The following is a 15,366-nucleotide window of genomic DNA, read 5'->3' on the forward strand; positions in this document are numbered from 1 at the left end:
AATTGTTGCTTGTACTCTTCCTCTGGCATCCAGCGTCACCATGGCCGAGGCCACTGTCTGTGTTTTGCCATTGCTCTGAAGGTCAAAAGCCTCTTTTTATTTTGCTGGTTTGCTCTGCTCCCCCCCTCCCCCGCGCCTCCCCTCCGCCCCAAAAGGGAGAGGAAAAAAAGAACTGCCCTGAATCAAATGGCTGTTTTAACAGTAGGCTCTTAGCATTACACCACATAGTCATTTTTCACGTTCTTGTTTAACAGGCACTGAGGTTCTGGTTTAAATTAAATAGCTGCAAATGAGACAATTTATAACCCATTAGGTTGGGTGGAAAATTGTTTCTCAAAAGCAAATAAGTAATAAATCTGGTATCTGCCTATAACTCACAGTTGATAAGAAAGTGGCCATTACTCACTAGCATTATATATTATTTGGGCTCTGGGTAATTTGGAAGTGTTAGGTTTGTGTCTTTGTAGCAGTATTTTTATTAGAAAAGAGTCCATTGGCCTTTTACAGGGTATTAATCCCTTTGTCACCTACCATCGATGCCTTATGTTTTTTGAGTCTCATTTAGAAACCTTCCTTTTCTTGATGCATGACAAGTGTAATCGGTACCTGCTCCTTTATTTGTCAGTATTTAGTTTATGCTATTTTATTTCTCTTTTCCAGCATTTTTTTCTCCTCATAAATATGATATTCTTTAGTGTTAAGCCAAGGCATTGATCATGTATCTGTCCCTATAATGAATTAATAAACTATTTTCCAAAAATGTGGAATGACTAGAATTTCCTCAGCCTTTCTGTCCTAGAGAGTGTATTTCCTGCCAGGCTGGGAAATGCTGAGTTTCTGAGGGTAGAGAGCAGGTGGTCATGGGAAAGAACCAGACCACCCTTCTCCCTCAGCAGGCTCTTAGGAAACAGACTTAAACTCAAAGATGCTTTCTTTGATTGCGAACTTATAGGCTTTCTGGGGGAATCTCTTTCCAACTGGGCACAGACTTTTTTTTTTTTTTTTAACTTTCTTGGGTGCAAAGGAGAAGTGAACGAGCAACTCCAGAGATTTGGCCTTAACAACTATTTCTCTGTGTAACTCTGGTCTCCAGAGTTGCTCACAGCTGCATGGTAACACATATGGGCACTGTGCCTACAAGCTTAGAGACTCACGCACACACACACTCACCTTCACAAACATTGCGTGGGCATGCAGCCACACGCAAAACTCCACACCCACGCCCCACATGCATCTCAGGATGACACTCTGCTAAGATCTTTCCAGAGCCTGGTAGGTAGCATGCTTTTCTACCGAGGGAACCAAGAACCAGAAGCTGCCCTGCCTGGGACCACCCCTAAAGTGGCTGATGGGCCAGATCCGTGTTAATTGACAGATCACAGGGAGAGATACTGCACATTCTGCAGGCAGGCGAGTAGCCATTATTTGCATATCACTCTCAGACCAAGGGTTGTGATAAAGAAGAATTAAACACTTGTCAAAATGAATTTAAAATGACAGCAACTCAGGACACCAATTTGACCTCTCTGAGTCTAGGACAAGCCAAGAAGGGGTTGTTGAGAATTCAAGCCCTGCAGGAGGGAAATCCAGGACTTTGGGCCCAGGCAGCCCCCCTCCCTCCCTTTCTTATGGCCAGTGGAGGCCCATCACTCCTGCCCCTCCTCACGGTGAAATTGGTTTGGGGTTTGGGTGTGTCCCCCAACCTTGAATTTCTCCACTGCCTCCCATGGCTCACTCATATACCTCAAGTCCTCCCTTCTAGACTCATCTTCCAACTGCTACAGGAGAGTCAGGAGTCCTGGGCTGGGCAAACCCCATCAGCAGTAAACTTATCTGATCTCTGGAGGCCTGCACTTTTTTACTTATCTGCACCAAAGTTAGGTTTATGGATGGTTAACACTCCTGATTCCAAGATTCCAGAGTTGGTATCAAAAGAGAAACCTAGGGGCACCTGGGTGGCTCAGTGGGTTAAACCTCTGTCTTCTGCTCAGGTCATGGTCTCAGGGTCCTGGGATCAAGCCCCGCATCAGGCTCTCTGCTCAGTGGGGAGCCTGCTTTCCCCTCTCTCTCTCTGTCTGTCTGCCTACTTGTGATCTCTCTGTGTCAAATAAATAAATAAAATCTTTAAAAAAAATAAAATAAAAATTTTAGGAGAAACCTAGTTATTCCTCCTCATCCCAGTCCAATGCTGGAGGAAGAAATAGCTGAATGAGGCAAAGAGGACCATCTTTAAGTCTCCTGATCTTAGAACAGAATAGATGGACTAGCTCATCACGCCAGACTCAACAGAAGATCATTTAATAATGAGTGGCCAAGATTCAAGATGTCTGAGCGTTAACATGGGTATGTATCTCCTAAGAGGTAATACATACCTATCTTCCCTAAAATTCGTGCACTCCTTGGCTCATGTGTTCTCAGACATGAAACATTGAGAGTCTTCTTTGTGACATAGAAATGTTATTGGGAGTTTCGACTTTCAGTTTGCTTTCCCAGATACCAGGTCATTTGTTAGGACCCGTGTCCTTTAAATATCCCTGGCAACGAGCAGGAGAGATAGGATTATCTTTATCTCTCAGATGACCTCTGAGAGTGACTGCCTGGGTTGGCTGGGCTAGACAGCAGGCAGTAAGGGGGTTGAAACCCACGTTACTTTTGTCCCAGGGCCCTGGGGAAGCTGCCTTCCTACCCCTTCCACCTCCGGTCCACTCAGTGCCAGAACTCTGTAGTTTAGAGAGGCCAGTCTTGCAGCTAAACGTCCTAGCCTTTGGGTGGCAGGACCAGAAACCACGGAAAACCGAACCTTTGACAAGTTTGTGCAGCTTTTAGGCGATTATCTCTAAAACATATACTTGGACTCGGTGGTGCAGGGTGCAGCAGAAACAGTGGGTCAGAGCATACCCCACGGCTTTGGGTGTTTCTCCGCAGCCCGGACCCACTTGACAGTCCGCTGTCTCACTCCACTTCCCCGGCCCTCCAAGTCCGGGGCTGGCCCGCGGGCAGGGGGTACGGGGCAGTAGCCCGGGACCACGCCGGCAGCTCCAGCCACAGTTCAAAGCGCAGGGGGCGCGTCCGCCGCGCAGCCGGGAATGTCCGGCCGCTTAAAGCGCTCGCCGGCTCTTTTGTTCCCCAGACCGGGCCTCCGGGGAGAGGGGCTGGGGGAGGGGACCGGGAGGGGAGGGAAGAGGGGCGGCGGGCGGAGGGAGGAGGGCGGGGCGGGCGCGGGCGGTGCGAGTGCGGAGCGCGCACCCCGGGCGAGGCTGACAGATCGCTGGGGTGGGTGCAAGATGGCGCAAGCGGCGCTCCCCCTGCGCCCCCGGCGCTGCTAGGCAGGCATGTGGCCCCAGCCCGCCGCCGCCCGGGCCCGGCCCCGGCCGGAGCCCCGGCCCCGGCCCCGGCGCCGACCCCGCGGGACGCTGTGAGCCGCCAGAGGCCCCGGAGCCGCGCTTCGCCGAGCTGAGCGGACCGCGAGCCCCATGGCTGCTCCGCGCGCCGCGCCGCGCCGGCTCCTGCTGTCGCTGCTGCTGCCGCTGCTGCTGCCCGCGCCGAGCGACGGTGAGCGCCCCGGGCGGCCGCGGACCGAGCCCCGGGAAGGGCTAGAGGGGAGTAGGTGGGCGCGAGGGGGCGGAACTGGGGAGAGCGGCGCGGACCCTGCGGGCGGACCCGGGGCGGGAGGGACTTGTCCGAGAAGGAGAGCCGAGCGGGACGGGGTGGAGCCGGGGGAGAGGGCCCCGAGGCCGGCGGCCCGGCCGGCAGGAGGATGCTGAGGACGCGGCCCCCGAGGAGAGACTCCGATTCGGGGCGCTGAGGCTCCAGGACTCGGGCAGGACGCAAGCCCAGACCGAGGAGCACGGAGCGCCGCAGAGCAGAAGCGAGACGGGCGGGCGGGCGGCGGGAGTTGGGGAGAGGGAGGAGCGAACCAGGGGGGCACCTCAGGGCCGAGTCCCGTCCGAGGGGGCGGGCCGGGATGCGCGGAGCCCGGCTGCGGGCCCGAGTAGCCCGAGGCGGCCGAGACCGAACGCAGCCGAGCGGGGGGGCGGGGGGACGGAGGCGGGTCCGACCCGGCACGTCTCGGGTCGAGAGTTGGCCCTGGCACCGGGAGTGCTCGGCGGAGACCGAGGCAGAGGAGGAGGCAGAGTCCCGGCGGGCCGCGCGTGGGGAGGAGGAGACCCGAGGGAGACCGCGCGGCCGGGGAAGGGGAAGAGAAGCCGACCGAGAGGGAGCGAGCTTCGGGGACGCTCACGTGCCCGCCCTTCCCGGGAGGGTGCGCGGGCAGAGCGCCCCTGACCCCGGGCTCGGGGTCTGCCCGCGTTGCTGCCCAGAGCTGCGTCACCACCACCCTGTTCCCTCAGGGGCTGTAATGGGCCCATCTCACGGGAGGGGAGCGCACATCTAGGCCCTTCCCCTCCCACCCCAGGTTCTCCGCAGACGCTGGTCTAGGCGGTGTTCTCCCTCCTCCGCTCCGGAGAAGCAGAATACCGCGTCCGCATCTAGGAGAAACTTTATTCCTCGACTGCTGTACCGGGGTTGGGTTGGGGGCTGAAGCGGCTGAAATGCAGGGCCGGGGGAGCGTGGGTAGGGGTTTGAAAGGTTATGACCCTCAAATGTCTTAAATTATTACATATCCCGGTGGCTGGGGGAATCGTCAGTAAGGCGGGTCCCCCTTCTCCTTTCTCCCCACCCATTTTCCGTCTCCCCCAACCAGGGAGGGCGCTTGTCTGTTGGGGAGGGGCCAGCTCCAGGATCGCTAGTTCCCTGGAAATGTGACGAGGGGGTCTGTGGCTGCCCTTTCAGACCAGGTGGGTTCATTCCTCCCGGAGTGAGGTGATAACTGGCCTGGTAAGTTGCTCGTTGGAGAAGTTGGGAACTTGGCATCACGCCTAGGATTGGAGCTCTTGTCCTTCCTGTCGGGCTTCCCCCTCATTCCCCAGTCACCTTCTTCCCTCTCTCCTCGTTCCCCTTCTCTTCCAGCTCAGTTTTGTTCTACGCGAGCGGTGAGGTCGGTCGGAGTAAGGATTCTAGAAACCTCCCTCTTCCCGAATTTTGGGAATTCGAGTTGACGCTTGGTACCCCTCAATTCTCTTTATGACAACAGCAAAACAACCACATAAACCAAAACATAGATAGTGCCCTAGGGCAGAGGCAGTGGGGCTGGCACATTGCCTAACCTGTACCTATCAGATGAGGAATGGGACGCTAGGACAGGTTGAACACTTTGACCTTCAAAGTCTGTGAGGCTGCAGTGTGTAGCCAGAGTGATCACAGAAGTGGTAGCAGCCATGTTAGAATCAGTCTTACTTTTGGATCTCAGATGTGTTACTATGAATTGTGACACCCTAGACAAGTTGTTTCATTATCTCTGGGCTTCAGTTCCCTTGTCTGTAAAACGAGGAAACCGTACAAATAATATCTCTCTCTGAGATGGTCTGCTGATTGAGAAAGGTACTGCATAAGACAGCACTTTCTAATGCATAAAATTATATATGTAATAGAGATTTCTACTGACATTACTGAAAGATGGGGTGGGTGTACAGTTTTGGGAACTTGGGCCACCTGTGTATGAAGTTCTTCCTGCCTGTGCAGTTCACACTAACCTCTCCTTTTCCTTCCATCTCCCTCGCCCGATACAGGTCTCGGCCACTCTGACGAACTGGCCTTTGCTGTGGAGCCAAGTGATGATGTTGCAGTTCCTGGGCAGCCTGTAGTGCTGGGCTGCAGGGTGGAGGGGACCCCTCCAGTGAGAATCACCTGGAGGAAGAATGGAGTGGAGTTGCTGGAGAGTACCCACGCCACCTTGCTGGCCAATGGGTCCCTGATGCTCCCTCACTTCCAGCTGGATCGGGGAGGAAGCCCCTCAGATGAGGGTGACTATGAGTGTGTGGCTCAGAACCGCTTTGGACTCGTGGTCAGCCGGAAGGCTCGAATCCAGGCTGCAAGTAAGTGGACACCCCTTACTGTTTTTTCCTAGACTGGGGATCCAGGGTCTGCCCAGGGGTTGGGGTCAGGGGAAGCAATTCCCTCTTCTGCAGCCTTCTGGAGGACTGATTTCTCAGCATGGGTCAGTTGAGACGTACATTGTAGTCATTTGTGACGGTGGAATTATATCCTGTACTCATTTAACTGACTGGAATGGGATTCGGCAAGAATACAGCCAAATACTGCTGGGGGGGGAGAGGGAGAGAAAGAGAGCAAGCTGTATCCAACTCTTGGGTCGGTGTGTCTTAGCTTCCACGTGGCTGCACTGGGAGCGTCCCAGTCCATCGAGTGGGATGCTTGTGTCTCAGGAAACAACTGTCATACTTTATGGGTGATTTAAGAGAATTTTGAAGGGCAATTTGGCTACATGCAATTTTAAATTACGTGCTGACTTTCAGATCTTTTGGGTAGGATAATGATATTCGGAAGCTTGTCAACCATTTTACAAAAAATGTGGTAGGTTAATTTCAAGGTTATCACAATGATGACATTACTCCCACTCACCTTCATGCTAATGTGCCTCTTTAAAAAAAATTCAGCTTTATTGAGGGATAATTGACAATAAAGTTGTAAGTCTTTAAAGTGCACATTGTGGTGACTTGACATCTGATGTGTTTTGCACAGGAGAGAAAGGGCCAGGCGGGGTGTTTCAGTTCTAGAATTGTGCTTTGCTTACACTGATCGACCACCAGTAGTTGAGACGAAATGATGGCTGTGTTCTACTGCCCTGTCCCGCAAAAATTCAGTTGTTCTTTAATTTATGCGCACTCGTGGTTGTGTAAGCCAGAATTACCTTTGGATCTTGGAGGGGGCAAGCTGGGGATGTGAGGCAAGGTGTGTGTCAGGCTTGAGAACCACTGCTTGTGAGAGAAGGCGAAAGTTTTAGCAAGTGCTAGGTAGTTCTCTACCCCACAACTTCGTACTTCTGGGGGAGTGCCCCTTAAAGACGCTGCTTAAAGAGGCTATGCCTTAAAGGTGTTGGTAATAATTCTGTTTTTTAAAGATTTTATTTATTTACCTATTTATTTGAGAGCGAGCACAGCGGGGATGGCAAGGAGGCAGAGGCAGAGAGAGAAACAGACTCCCCGCTGAGCAGGGAGCTGACCGGGGCTCCATACCAGGACCCCGAGATCATGACCCGAGGGGAATTCGGGCAGCCGCCTAACCAACTGAGTCACTCAGGTGCCCTGTATAATTCCAGCTAACGCTTACCAAGCCCTTGCTGTGTGCTGGGTCCCCTAGGTGTTCTGCATGAACGTTCAGTTATCACAATGGCCTGGAGAAGACAGGCAGTCTTTGCCCCTGTTTGACAGATGGGAAAACTAAGAGGCAGAGGGATCCCGGGACGCTTCAGTAGGCAGAGGAGCGGGGCTGCAGCCTGGGCAGTAGAAGCCCTACCCGTCCTGCCTAACTCCCATGGCATGCCGCTGCTCCCCCGGCTGAGGGCCTGCCAGTTTCCTCCTGGCTCTTAGGGCATTTCCCCGGTTGCTCGGAATGGCTGGTGGGTGATGAATCGTCTGAGGCAGGAGGCTTCTCACTGAGTTGAAGATGCCCCTTTGTTCTAAAGAAGGCTGATTCAGGCCCCCATATGGAGCTTGCTGGGAGACAGCCCTGGACCTGGAGACCCAATCACTTCTGGCTCAGCGACCCCTCCACGCCAGCTCTCGGCGGTGCAGGAAAGGCTGGTGCGGCCTCTCAGCAGATGGCGGGGTATGAGGAAGAGAAGCATGGACGTGGATGCAGGGCAGGGCCCCCAAGATTTGCCGGGGAGAGAAGTAAGATTTCTTGGGGAGAGGATCCCCACACTGTCCCCAGCTTGTGTCAGCACTGGCCCCTACATCGCCAGCCTAGAATTCTGGAAGATAAATCCCAGGTGTTTATATATAGCTAATTGTAAATGTGCTTTTCTATAAATGGTAATACCTTCAAGATGTCTGGTCTCCTTAAACTCCTACAGTATAAGAAACTGAGCTGTGGGCTGGGGGAAGGGCCAGTGGGTGAGGTCAGCCTGGTTAATCCTTTGGGGTCCTGGGGACAGCTGGGGGGTTGCCTCTAAGCACCAGTGATCTGATATGGCCTCTCTCTCCCCTGCAAGGCTTGTGACCCCATGGGGGAATGCTTGGGTACCAAGCAACCGGGTGGCTGGATCTCCTTTTCTCACTTCACAAGCTGATGTCCCTAGAAACCTCCAAAGCTGATTAGCTTCCTGAGTTTTCTCCTTTGGTAATAACTCCCTGCCCGTGTGCCTGCGGGCGCTGCAGATGTTGTGTGACATGGGAGGGTGCCTTGCTGAAAGGTGTGAGGAGCCCTCTGGAGCCCCTGCCTCTCCTGCCTGCTCCCTGGGGGCTGATGGGGAATCGGCAGGTTCAGCACAACTCACAGACACACAGTCTACCCAGCGGATTCGCCAGTGGGGCACACAGGGGCCCAGGTCTGTGGGGGGAGCCCTGCTGGGGCCTCTGAGCTCTGGGCCTGAGGCCACAACTAGAAAAGCCCCCTCTTGGGGCGCCTCGGTGGATTAGAGCTTCTGCCTTCGGCTCAGGTCATGATCCCAGGGTCCTAGGATCAAGCCCCACATCAGGCTCTCTGCTGGGCAGGGAGCCTGCTTCCTCCTCTCTCTCTGCCTGCCTCTCCGCCTGCTTGTGATCTCTCTGTCTAATAAATAAATATCTTTAAAGAAAAAGCTCCCTCTTCCATCCCAGTGGCCGCAGATGTTGTCATCAAAAGATGGCCTGACCAGGGGCACCTGGGTGGCTCAGTGGGTTAAAACCTCTGCCTTCAGCTCAGGTCATGATCCCAGGGTCTTGGGATCGAGCCCCACATCGGGCTCTCTGCTAGGCAGGTAGCCTGCTTCCCTTCCTCTCTCTGCCTCTCTCTGCCTACTTGTGATCTCTCTCTCTGTCAAATAAATAAAATCTTAAAAAAAAAAAAAAAAAAAGATGGCCTGACCAGGCTGGGCTACATTGCACGCTGGTTCCTTGGTGGCTTTGTTCCCAGTATCTCCTTTTTAGGACGGAGTGGCTCAGGGTCCTAAGAGTATTCCTGCTTCTGGCATGTCTGGTTTTTCTGCCCTGCAGTTCCATGTGCTTGGGGTCTGGAGGCTGCAAACTGAGACACTTGTTAATAATGAGACAGACCCGGACAAGTTAGCCTCTCTCTGGGCCAGATTCCTCACCTGTGAAATGTGCATATACTCCTACATTTGTGGGATGGTTGGAAGGACTGACACATCCCATGATTTGCCTAGTATACAGGAGGCACATGGGAGACAATAGGGCATTCTTCATCGAAAGGTGATTTTACAGACATTGCCAACGAAAGCAAACTGCCTGACTGTGTTCCCAGCCCCCAGCTCTCTCCCTCACTGGGATTCGGTTAGGAAGTACACCAGGGAAATCTACCAGGGAGTGGAATTATTGGAGGCAGAGAGCAACTTGTTTTGTTTTAACTCCTTCCTGGGAGGGCCTGGGGATTCTCCCAAGCCTCAGAGTATGGGCTGAAGCCGGGTTAGCCTCTGAAACCCTCTGCCATCCCTCTGGAGGGCCCCTGGGAGGGTATGTGTGTCACCTGACCCAGGGGGAACATGTGCATTGCCTCACACCTGTTGAAGTCTGTGTACCTGGACGACCCCAAAGAGGGATGGGCAATGGGGCGCCTGGCTGGCTCAGTAGATGGAACATGTGACTCTTGATCTTGGGGTTGTGAGTTTGAGCCCCACGATGGGTGTAGAAATTACTTAAAAATAAAATCTTTTGGGGCACGTGGGTGGCTCAGTCGGTTAAGCATCTGACTCTTGGTTTCAGCTCAGGTGATGATCTCCCAGTTGTGGGATTGAGCCCCGGGTCAGGCTGTGCTCAGTCCAGAGTGCTTCAGGTTCTCTCTCCCGCTTCCTCTCATTCACAACCTCTCTCTCTCTCTCTCTATTTTTTTTAAAAGATATTTATTTGACACAGAGAGAGATCTCAAGTAGGCAGAGAGGCAGACAGAGAGAGAGGAGGAAGCAGGCTCCCTGCTGAGCAGAGAGCCTGATGCGGGGCTCGATCCCAGGACCCTGAGATCATGACCTGAGCCAAAGGCAGAGGCTTAACCCACTGAGCCGCCCAGGTGCCCCCACAATCTCTCTTTCAAATACATACAAACATACATAAAACCTTTTATTTTATTTTATTTTTTTTTAGAGAGAGAGAGGGAGAAGTGGGGGGAGGGGAAGAAGGCGAGAGAGAATCTTTTTTTTTTAAAGATTTATTTATTTGAGAGAGAGAGAGAAATTCAAGCAGACTTGGTGTTGAGCCTGATGTGGGGCTTGATCTCAAGACCCTGAGATCATGATGTGAGCCAAAACCAAGAGTCGGATGCTCAACGAACTGTGCCACTCAGGGCCCCTGAGAGAGAGAATCTGAAGTGAGCACCAGACTGGGCTCAGTCTCACAACCCTGAGATCATGACCTGAGCTGAAATCAAGAGAGGGATGTTTAACTGACTGAGTCACCCAGGCACCCCCAAAATGAAATCTTAAAAAAAAAAGATGGGCTAGATACAAGGAGGGGGGATGCTTGGGGGACCCACCCTTAACTCCCCTCAGGCAGATGCCCTCAGGCCCTACCCTTCACTTCCTTGTCCTATGCCCCTTGGAGAATCGGAGCAAAGATCTATGTGATCTAGAGCGGGACTTCACAAATGCTACTGTGCCCATGAAGTACCTGGGGAACCTGATAGAATTTGTATTTTGAGTCAGGAGGTCTAGGCCAAGGCCTGGGGTCCTGCATGTCTCACCAAAGGCCAGGCGATACTGATGGATCCTGCAGGTTCACAGGTGCTAGAGCAGAGCCCACCCCCGAGGCCATCCACCATCTCTGGTGTGGGGGTGTGTGGGCAACACAGTGAGGTTGGCAGAATGTGGTGCAGGAGCAAACCCAGATGCAGTGCTAGGTACCGACCACTAATTTAGGATGAGGTTCAGCCTATCTGGATGGTGGCCCAGTCCTCCAAGAGCCAGGATGTCCTCCCTCCCTGCCTGGGGCTGTCCCCACAGGGCAGGCCCAGCGGTGGCTATGAGGGTAAACTGCAGAAGCTACTGCCCCCCGCTGGACGGACATGGACAAGTCACTTACCTGTTTGGAGTCTTTATTTTCTAGATATAATATTTTGTTATCTTTTAAAATTCCAATGCAAGTTGTTTACACTTACTTTTTTTAAGTTTACTTATTTTTTAGCAGTCTCTACACCCAATGTGGGTCTCAAACTCATGACCCAGAGATGCATGCTCTACCTACTGAGCCAGCCGGGCATGCCTTAGCCTCAAAAATGGGGAAATAGGACTTTCCCAACAAAGAATGTTATAAGGATTACCTGTGACGGTCTGGGTGAAGAACTCAGCATGGTGCAAGGCACCTAGAAAGTGTTCCTCAAATATTAACATTATCATTCTGAGGAATTCTAAGCTCCTCTTGTGCGGATTCCAGGAAGGCCCTTGGTGAGCCCAGACTCCTAGGAAGAGGCTGTGGGATGGGGCAAGGGGGAGTCTCCTGCTGCCTCCACCGACTTCTCAGACCCTCAGGCACCCACTTCTAAAATCTGATTCATTCTTAACCCATCTGAGGGAAAGCAGTTTAAACAGCTACTCTGGAACCCACTTTTAGCAGCAAGATCCGTGGTTCTGTGAATCTGGGATCAGGGTCTGGAGCCAGATCTGTGGAACCAACTCGGAGCTGGGGGTGAGGGGCAGTGGCAGAAGAACCATGGGCTGGAGCTAATGGGGAGAACAGTTTGTGTTGGGGGGCTCAGTGTATTGAGGGGACCCCAAAGTGTTTCAGGGTAGGGCAGTGGGCTTTGGAGGGAAGCGGTTCCTGGTGCAGTGGCTGGGAACTCCAGAGGCCTGTGTCACCTGGAAGTTGTACACTCAGGCCTGGTATATGGAGCCCAAGCTTCTCTCTCCTCCTTGAAGGGCAGCTCAGCTGAGGTATTCCTGAGGAAGCCCCCACCGACTGCCTCTCAATCACACACATCTGCCTACCAAGTGGAGCAGGAAGCAGGTGTCGCAGCGGAAATGTCACTGGTGTGACGAGCGGGCTGGCAGTGCAGAGGCTGGCTCTCCTTTCCCACAGCTCACGTGTAACTACACCAGAGTCAGGTGCAAATGGGGGAGGGTCAGGGCCTTTCCACATGCCAGTTGATACCCCACTGACGCTCCTCGACAGTCCCTAGCTGCTGTGAGGTGTGATGGAAGGGCGCTTGCCTAGACACCGGGCTCCTACGTGGCTCTGGGCAAGTCACTCGCCCTCTCTAGGGTTTGCTTTCCTTATTGTGAAAGTGGGTACTTGGGCTCAGGTTCTTGTCTGCTCTAAGGTGTGAAGGCTTGTTTGCCATCCAGCCAGTCCTGGGGACATGCTCACCTTTGCTGGGCCTTTTCCCAGTCTCTTCTTGCCCGTCTGTCCCTTAGCTGATCAGTTTCCTCTCCCCCTGCTAAGGCAGGGTGGATTCGTGGCCTGTGACACTCGGGCTCAAGCTTCCCCTCAGTGATGGCTGCTTACATTGTTAAGTACTGTTTTGTGGCTGGACATTCCATCTGTCTCCTCAACTAGACTTCGGGCTCCTAAAGAGCTTCGCTTTTGTATTTCTCACGTCCCCTCCCTGTGGAGCTTGGTAAAAACTAAATGAACATGTGGCCCTGCGGGTGCAAAGCTCGCTCTCCCTTGTTTCTCGTGCTGCTTCTCCCTTGCTTTCTCTCTCTGTGTGTCTCTCCTAGCCTTGTAATTGATAGCATAGCTCAGAGGAGCAGAAGCTCGGGAGTGGGCTGGGTCGGTGAGGGAACAGAACATACCCGGCACGATCGTGGGCGGCTGCTGCTGGGTTTTTATCTGCAGAGGACCTGAGACTCTTCCTGGCCACATGGGGTGTGAGGTGGAGACCAAAGCACTTGGCACCCTTCAGGCGTGGGTCTCCAGGTCTCCTGCCTTGAACTTCAGTCCCTGGCTGGATGAGGTCCCTGTCCCTAGCCACACTGGCCCCAGCTGAGGGGGGAGGGCCCCCCTCACCCCCACCCGCAGGACTCGAATGTGGAAGTCGAATGCTTCTGGTTCCCACACCTTGGCTCCACTGTCGCAGGCAGCCAGCTGGCCCCTTGAACACAATGTGCAAATCTCCTCTGTTCCTGTTCCCGGCATTGTCCGTGGCCGGGCGCCTTGGCTGGGAATGTGGGCCCGTGAATAGGAGAGGCATTTGCAGCCTGCAAATGAAACAGGCCCCCAGCCCCCCTTAACCCCCTGTCCCCTCCCCGCCCCCAGGGAGAAAGGACTTTTTCACTCCTGGCTTTCTTGTATTGCCTTTCCTTCTCCTCTACAGAGTCCCTGCCGGCCAGAGAGTGAGTGTGTGTGTGCGTGCGTGTGTGTGTGTGTGTGTGTGTGTGTGTGTGAGAGAGAGAGAGAGAGAGAGAGAGACTTTTCACAGCAGCTTGAAGGCTGTTCTACACAGGCTTCAAAAACAGTAGAATGGAACAGAAGGGCATGTGGGATGGAAAACCAATTGCTCGTGGCTGTCTTTGTTTAAACTGGACCGAGTGATTCAAAAAATGTCTGTCTTGTGTGATTCACCTAGGGCACCCAAAACTTCTCTGACCATAGCCTTGTTGCACCCAGGAATGGAGAGACCTGTAGTGTGTGTGCGCTGCCACATGGACCTGTGTGGGGACCTGAGCGTGCAGGTGTGTGCCTGAAGGAGGTGTATGGGGCCCAGGATTGGGGTCCCTCTCTTCTCCAAGCACTTCCCTTGGGCATTGTGGCCAGATCGGAAGGCTAGAGTGGACAGAACAGGCACAGGCCAAGAGACAATGGTCGGTGATGTTTAGGTCCCATAAGGAGTGATACTCAGCCAGCTGAAGCGAGAGAAGAGGGAGATAATCCCCAGGTCACTGGTGGAGCGTGGGGGCTCACCTCATAGGCTTGCAGGCATGGGAGCACCTTGGGAGTTGACGCCGTATTCTTAGTTATTTATTAGGCAGTGCCAACAGTCTGACTGCAGTCCGAGCCCGCTGGCCTGTGTGGCTCTGTATCCCCACCAAGGATCACTCTTTGATTTCTCATCTTGCTTCCGGTTCACCGCCTCCAAGAAATGCTAACCCAACTCTTGTGACTGCCCTCAAGTATAAGGTTAGGACAGAAGACAGATGGGAGCAGTCCCAGTGGCTTCCTGAGAAGGGGTGCCTGGACACGTGCCACTGGGACCAGTGAAGGTGGAAAGGCAGGGGTTGAGCAGGAGGAGCTCCTGGCCAGACCCCAGACCCCAGGGAGATGGAGGAGTGGCGAGTATGGGCCTACGGCCAGTCAGCCAGCCACCCAGTTCAGGCAGGGGGAGAAAAATATGATGCAGCAGGTTCACCTCCCAGCTTCTCCCACCCACTTTTCTCTCTCTCATCTCTGGATCTTGGCTTTGACACTCTCCCACGGACTGCACTCCACCTCTGCCTTCCTGTGGGGTCATGCTTAACATCTTTGTCTTTATCGCCCTCAGCCCTTGTTCCTCCCGCCCTGTCCTTTCTTCTGCTCCTCTCTCCCTTGTTCTATCCTTCCTCCTGCCTGTTTCTCCAATTGTGGCAACTCCTGTGTCCACCATCCTCTCTTTGCTGGGGGAGAGAGCCCCCTGAGAAGCTCAGTCCTGGGCACAGAGCAAAGAGATAAGAAGAGGAGACAGAGAGGGTGAGGTTTAAAGATGACCCCCATGGAAATGGTCCATGGCCTCCCCAGCAAGCCAGAGCCCCCTGGGGGCAGACCTTCCCTGGGAGGAATCTGAGAACACTGGCCCCTGCTTGAGGCTTGTCTCTGAGCCTGGACACTGACCACGGTGGGTGGTGGGGGCAGCCCCAGGCCGCTCTCTGGAATGCTGGTGTTGGGTTGCAGTACAGATGCGAGCAGTGATAATGGGCAGGAACTGGACTTTCTGGTCTGGCTGCTGCCCCAAGGCCATTGGAATGTGAAGTGGGGACCAGAGAGAGGCTCCAGGGCCTTAGGGTGGGCAGATGGAGACCAGACCACCTAAATGGAGAGGAGGGGCAGACCACCGTGAGAGAGAACAGAGTCCTCCCTCACCCTTTCCCTGAGTTGCAGGCTGCATCAAAAGACCCTGCAGGTCTCCCCCTAGCTAGGACCTTGGAGGCTTCCCAGCCTCCAGCGGGACCACAGGCATCCAGAGCAGAGGGACTAGCTTTGGAGCTCATCTGGTCCAAGCTTCTCATTTTACAGACTTGAAAACTGAGTCTCTAAGTAGGTAACCTGCCCAGGGACGTGGCTGGTTCTCCAGCTTGGGCAGGTAAGAGAGCCTCCTGGGCACGTCACCCCTCTCACGGGCCTGGTGCCTCTCCAGATGGGGAGGGGAGGGATCTTTTTATGTGCTCCCTGCGCC

General features: G+C 53.9%; 1 protein-coding gene across 2 annotated transcripts in view; it reads left to right on the plus strand.

The window, feature by feature from the left end:
- Positions 1-3,506: 3,506 nt before the first annotated feature.
- The window catches only part of IGDCC3 (immunoglobulin superfamily DCC subclass member 3), a 40,744-nt gene continuing 28,884 nt past the window's right edge, over positions 3,507-15,366 (plus strand). Inside the window, exons 1-2 of one of the 2 annotated variants that reach the window (XM_032864695.1) lie at positions 3,507-3,552; positions 5,628-5,933. In XM_032864695.1, coding sequence (XP_032720586.1) covers positions 5,813-5,933 — 121 coding nt within the window. In that variant the 5' untranslated portion in view covers positions 3,507-3,552; positions 5,628-5,812. Of the gene's footprint in view, positions 3,553-5,609; positions 5,934-15,366 lie in introns of those variants that run through there. The other variant, XM_032864696.1, reaches the window with a different exon arrangement.

Source organism: Lontra canadensis, unplaced genomic scaffold (genome assembly GCF_010015895.1).
Source record: "Lontra canadensis isolate GAN:19392208 unplaced genomic scaffold, GSC_riverotter_1.0 scaffold28, whole genome shotgun sequence".
NCBI lineage: Eukaryota > Metazoa > Chordata > Mammalia > Carnivora > Mustelidae > Lontra > Lontra canadensis.